General features: G+C 42.1%; 1 protein-coding gene across 6 annotated transcripts in view; it reads left to right on the plus strand.

The window, feature by feature from the left end:
- RAB27A (RAB27A, member RAS oncogene family) overlaps nucleotides 1–2989 on the plus strand; it is a 71513-nt gene extending 68524 nt beyond the window's left edge. For all 6 annotated transcript variants that reach the window (XM_059700648.1, XM_059700675.1, XM_059700640.1 and 3 more), the window contains one exon: nucleotides 655–2989. In XM_059700648.1, the coding sequence (XP_059556631.1) occupies nucleotides 655–853 (199 nt within the window). In that variant the 3' untranslated portion in view covers nucleotides 854–2989. The remainder of the gene's footprint in view (nucleotides 1–654) is intronic.
- Nucleotides 2990–6000: the final 3011 nt, after the last annotated feature.

Consider the following 6000-nt stretch of genomic DNA (forward strand, 5'->3'; position numbering starts at 1 on the left):
TCTATTAGGGATGCAGTGTTAATTATTTTTTTAATTTTTTTTAACTTAAAAATAGTTTTATTGATTTTTAGGAAGGAAGAGGGAGAGAGAGCCAGCAAGCATCCATGGCTGCCTCCTGCATGCCCCTATGAGGGGTCAGGGGTTGGGCCTGCAACCCAGCATGGCCCTGATCCGAAATTGAATGGACAGCCTTTTGGTGTGCGGGATGATGTCCAACCAATGAACCACACCGGCCAGGTCTTTTTCACTTTTTAATGTACCCTATGGTAGCAAAATGCTTTTGTTTTGTTTTGTTAATTCTTACCTGAGGATATTTTTCCATCGATTTTTAGAGTGGAAGGGAGGGAGGGGGAGAGACAGAGGGAGAGAAACATCAATGTGAGAGAGACACATCAATTGGTTACCTCCCCCTTGTGTCCCAACCAGGGCCGGGGATTGAGCCTGCAACCGAGGTCTGTACCCTTGATGGACATTGAACCCAGCACCCTTCAGCCTGCACACGGCTCTATCCACTGAGCCAAACCTGCCAGGGCAGTAAAATGCTTTTGTTGCCTGCATATTTGTTCTCTATTTTATAAGTTGAATTATCAAGGGCAGAGCCCACTGTCCTTTCCCTCTACCGGTCATTTTCTGAGTCGTCTCTCTGTCTTCCAGAATCCCCTACTTTGAAACTAGCGCTGCCAATGGGACAAACATAAGCGAAGCGATCGAGACGCTCCTGGACCTGATCATGAAGCGGATGGAGCGGTGCGTGGACAAGTCCTGGATTCCCGAAGGCGTGGTGCGGCCCAATGGCCACCCCTCTGCTGACCAGTTAAGTGAAGGAAAGCCGAAGGGGGCCTGCGGCTGTTGAAGAGTCAAGTGAGCTCCACGATGAATTGAGTGGCCCGTGTCTGTAATCTCCTCTATGGTGACACATGGCACAGAGAGGGATTGACGGGCATTGTGTACAGACTCCTCACGATCCCGATTAGGCCAATCAATAAAGCATCCAGTTTTAAAATCAGTTTGCCGCAGCTTTTTAAATATTTCTCTAAGATTCAGCCCGAGAGTTAGGAGGAATGCTGCACATAGCCAAAAGTGCCTTCTAAAACCTTACTTAGCCAATGGCAGTAGATCATTCAAGGATTCGGGATTTTGTAGCCACAGAAGAGTGCATTTATTGTGAAGAATGACTGAATATATCGTCACCTGCCTTAACAGAGATCGGCCCAGTGTCTCACATTCGAGACCTTAGAGGCAATTATAAAACTATCAGTCTTTAACCCAAATGGAAATATCTTACTTGTACTGTAGGTGGTAACCTTCTAAAATGCCTTGAATATTAAACCCCTTGAATATTAAACAAGAATATGCACAAATATCTGGTTCAGTGTCCTCAAATATTAATTCATGTAAGCATTCTCTTTAAAATGAGTACTGGACAAATGATGGCCACATCTCTAGACCCTGGATAAACTGGATCAATCAAGTATGTACTGACCGTGATTCTTGTTTGTGGGGAAGGGATTGGGGCTGAGGCCAGGGGTGGCTTACTATATAGCATGAGCAACTGAAATGGGGCTTAACGCCCAGTGCGGCTGCTGTATTCCCATTGCTCTTAAGGTTTGATAGAAGGGACAGAGAACTAGACTGTCGTGGCTTTAGTTCACTGTGATCTTAGCATTTATCCTTGGCCTACACGAGGCCACATCTGAACATAGCTGGTGCTTATGCTAAGTTGTTTGTCATAAGTAAATATTTAGCTTCTTTTTCTTCATATTTGTAATGTTGGTCTGGTGTCCTCTTTCAATTGGCATGTGAACTACCAATCTTCTGTCTTCACCATCAGGCTCTGGATTGTTGATCTGTGCAACTTGTTTTATTTTTGCATTGGCGGAGTTGAAGGAATTTGTTCTTAATTATGTAAAACGTCCTTTTGCTATTTAGTGGACAATTTAATTTAAGTGGTTACATTTGCACTCCAGCTCAATATAAGGAAAATAAAGTGTTCTGCGGCCTGTATTCTTTACTGGGATCAGGGGCATCTGTATTTGCTGGGTCTTGCCAAGGTCACGTATTCTTCTACATTGCCAAAGTGTCTTTATACCCAACTAAAGATGGTTTTAAAATGTGCTTTGTGGCAGTTTATAAAGGTCAAAGGGGACAATTCTTATTTATTAAAGTGGTTTGTTTAAATAGATTAAAATTTCCAAAAAGTTTAATAACTATTTAGAGAACAACACATTATAATTTAAATAAATGTATTTACATAAAATAAATATAAATGTATGTTGTGGTAGCAGATGTTTGGCAAAGTGTAATTAGAAAAATACAACTTTTTTGGAAAGTAATTGCTTTTACATGATTATTTTCAAATGGCTTTTTCTTGAGTACCTATTCTGTTTTGTTTTGTTTATTTTTGCCACAACGCCCTTAAAAAACTTAGCTGTGGTTACTAAGATGTTTTGTATTTCTGTCCTTAATATGAGAACTTCTTTTAAATCCTAAAGAAGCCATTGTGTCCTATGCATTTGAATTGTATATGCTGGTGAGGACAGATTCAGACACTTCAAGGGCAGAGTCATGCTCACAGTGGTACCTTCTCAAGCGGCCATGTCAGTGGAGTAAATCATATTTTTACATTTACATATCAGGGAACATTTTATATGGTCTGTTTGTATAATTAAAAAGAAGATGATTTTGTATGTTTCTGTTTTTTTAAGAACCAAATGAGCAATTAGCCACAGATCCTATTGGCCTTAAACATAATATACAATTAAAAGATGTATACCTGATACAGTGCACATACATGAACTGTCTTTAATTATTGAAATAAATAAATTGTATTCTCTTTGGAAATTCATTGTTTAAATTTGTTATTGAAGTGCCATATTTTTGTGAGTCAATGTATTTTTCTATTTATAAGTCTGTGTAAAAGTAAATTGTATCTTCAGTGAGTATTGTGCCAATTGAGCTTATAATAAAGCTAGAGGCCCAGTGCAAGAAATTTATGCATGGGATGTGTGTGTCCCTCAGCCCGGTCTGCACCCTCTCACAATCCGGGACCCCTTGAGGGATGTCCTACTGCCAGCTGTCAGACATCCCTCTCGCAATCCAGGACCGCTGGCTCCTAACTGCTTGCCTGCCTGCCTGTTCGCCCCTAACCACTTGCCTGCCTGCCTGATCGCCCTGAACCACTCTGCCTGCCTGCCTCATTGCCCCTAACCACTCGCTTGTCTGCCTGATCACTCCTAACTACTCTGCCTGCCTGTCTGATTGCCCCCAACCACCTCTGCCTGCCTGCCTGATCACCCCTAACCACCTCTGCCTCAGCCCCCACCACCAAAGCTTCATCAGGAAGGATGTCCAGAATGATGTCTGGAAGGTCGTTCAGCTGTCCAGTCTAATTAGCATATTACGCTTTTATTATTATAGATCGTGGTCTAGTCTCTCAAGTTTGTATATGAATGTAACTTCATTTCCCATCACATTGTTTCAAACCAGAGGTCATAACACTAAAGGAAGCCAAATCCAGGGGCACAATTTCCATCAGTTCCTTGATGAGGGGCCAACCAAGACAACATGTTCTGGAGAAAGTAAGCCAAATATGTTACATCAAACATATGTAGAGCACGTATCACATGGGAAGTGTTGTACTAGCCAGTCTTAAATGAACTAAACAAGGATGGTAAGGGCCTGAACAAAGACCAAGTCTGAGAGATGGAGTCAAGAGGCATTGGGAAGGTTAGAGTAACTGATTGGATGAGGAGGGAATATGTGGGGAGATGGACTCTCTGACCTTATTTCACTCACTCTGCAGGTACCCTGGCTTTGGAGCAGTCAAATATGCTCCTGCCTCAGGAATATTAGCAGTTCTTTCTGTCTGGGTAGCTACTCTTCCATATATCTGCATGGCTCTCTCTCCCACCCTTTAAAGGTGTTCTGTCACCTTGTCCAAAAGGACTTTACTGCCCACCTTCTATAAAATAGTAGCTGCTTCAATAAAATGTTAAGGGGGGGGAATAGTTGTTCCCCCCGCCTCCCCCCCCATGGCCCCAACCAGATTGTTACCTCCTGACCTGTTACCCAGCTGTGCTTTTGTACATGTCCTTCATCACCACCTGGTATATCTTTATGTTTGTCTCCATCTACTAAGATATAAGCTCCAAAATTGTTTTGCCACTACCCAGAAAAATGCCTGGTGCACATTAGATACTCAAATGGTTATTGGTTGATTGAATGAAGTACTTCAGAGGCAGCAAGGTCAAGTGAAAGAGTTTTCAAAATTGGAGTCACTGAATGTTCAAAGAGGGTAGAATTTGAAAATAAAAACAGCTTCAATAATATTTAGACATGGTCACATATAATAAATCCATATTGGTTTATTATGAGACAGGAAAACTGAGAAGTACATTCTGATCTTTTAAAATTCATGTTAAGATAGTTAATCTGTTTAAGAAATGTTTAATAAGGAATGCTTTGTTTGGCCTTTTTTTTATATATAAATGGAAAACTCTATATGGTATCCCCAGGTCTTCTATTTTGAGCAAGCTGGCTATGTAATAGAGACTATATAACTGAAAAACTCCCACTATGCAACACTTGAGTAGCTGGATAAAATATAACGAATAGCCCTGACCGGTTTGGCTCAGTGGATAGAGCGGACTGAAGGGTCCCAGGTACAATTCCAGGCAAGGGCATGTACCTTGGATGCCGGCACATCCCCAGTAGGGGGTGTGCAGGAGGCACTGATCGATGTTTCTCTCTCATCAATGTTTCTAACTTTCTATTCCTCTCCCTTCCTCTCCATAAAAAATCAATAAAATATATTTAAAAATATATATAACGAACACATTATTTAAATGTACTGTTGACCTCTCACGAAAGTAAGGGAAGAAATACTGCCTTTCTTCACCCACAACTCAGACAACAGCAACCATAGCAGCAACAGAGGGAACTTACAACAACATGATTCTGAGTGTGGTTGGGTTTTGACAATATTAGTAATCGTGTTGCTTGGTTTTAATGCCTATATGCCATCAGGAGAGAGAGCTTTGGATCTGTTAGAAGTAGCGCGCTGGAGTGGAGAGCCACCCACCCCCAAACACACAAAGCCTGCGCCCAGTCTGTCTTAGTCTCCCCTGAGAATTTATAACCCCAAGTTATTACAAAGTTTTGAGGTTTGAGCTTACAAGTGTACTACCTTCCCCCGCCCCCCCGGGAGTATCTTAAAGCCAAGAAATTGATAAAAGAATTAACAATGTGATTTGTGGTTGATGATACCTCTGGTTTACTTGGTAGAAGCAGAACAAAATCTTTTCAGAGGGAACATCTTCACTCAGACCTTACAAGATTCTTTAAAAAAAAAATTATATATACATATATATTTATTTCAGAGAAGAAGGGAGATGAGAGAGAGATAGAAACATTAATGATGAGAGAGAATCATTGATTGGATGCCTCCTGCACACTGGGGACAGGCCCATAACCCAGGCGTGTGCCCTGACCAGGTTGATGCTCAACCACTGAGCCTGCTGGCCAGGCCTTACATGATTCTTATGGAAAACACCCTACTAAGCATGGACTCACAGTTTAAAATAACAGCTCATTACTTCCCCAACCCCCAGCCTCAATAAACCAAAACCAGCAGGATTTGGTCATTAAGAACTTTAAGTAATATACTTATCAGATGGAGACCATAAAACAAAAATGTTTAAGAGAATCTATCCTAATATATAAAAAGCCAGGGTCGTCATGACCAAAACAACCAGATGGACGACCGAACAGCAGGCTGCGTTGGGTGACCAGGTTAGCAGGAGGTTAGTGAGGGACGACCAAATGACTGAACAGCAGGCTGCGGGGGGCGACCAGGCTGGCAGGGGGGTTAGTGAGGGACGACCAAACAACTGAACAGCAGGCTGAATAAGGCGATCAGGCTGGCAGGCAGAGGCGGTTAGGGGTGATTAGGCTGGCAGGAGAGGCAGTTAGGGGCAGGCAGGCAGGCAGGAGAGGCAGTTA

The sequence above is a fragment of the Myotis daubentonii genome, chromosome 1, assembly GCF_963259705.1.
Source record: "Myotis daubentonii chromosome 1, mMyoDau2.1, whole genome shotgun sequence".
Taxonomy (NCBI): domain Eukaryota; kingdom Metazoa; phylum Chordata; class Mammalia; order Chiroptera; family Vespertilionidae; genus Myotis; species Myotis daubentonii.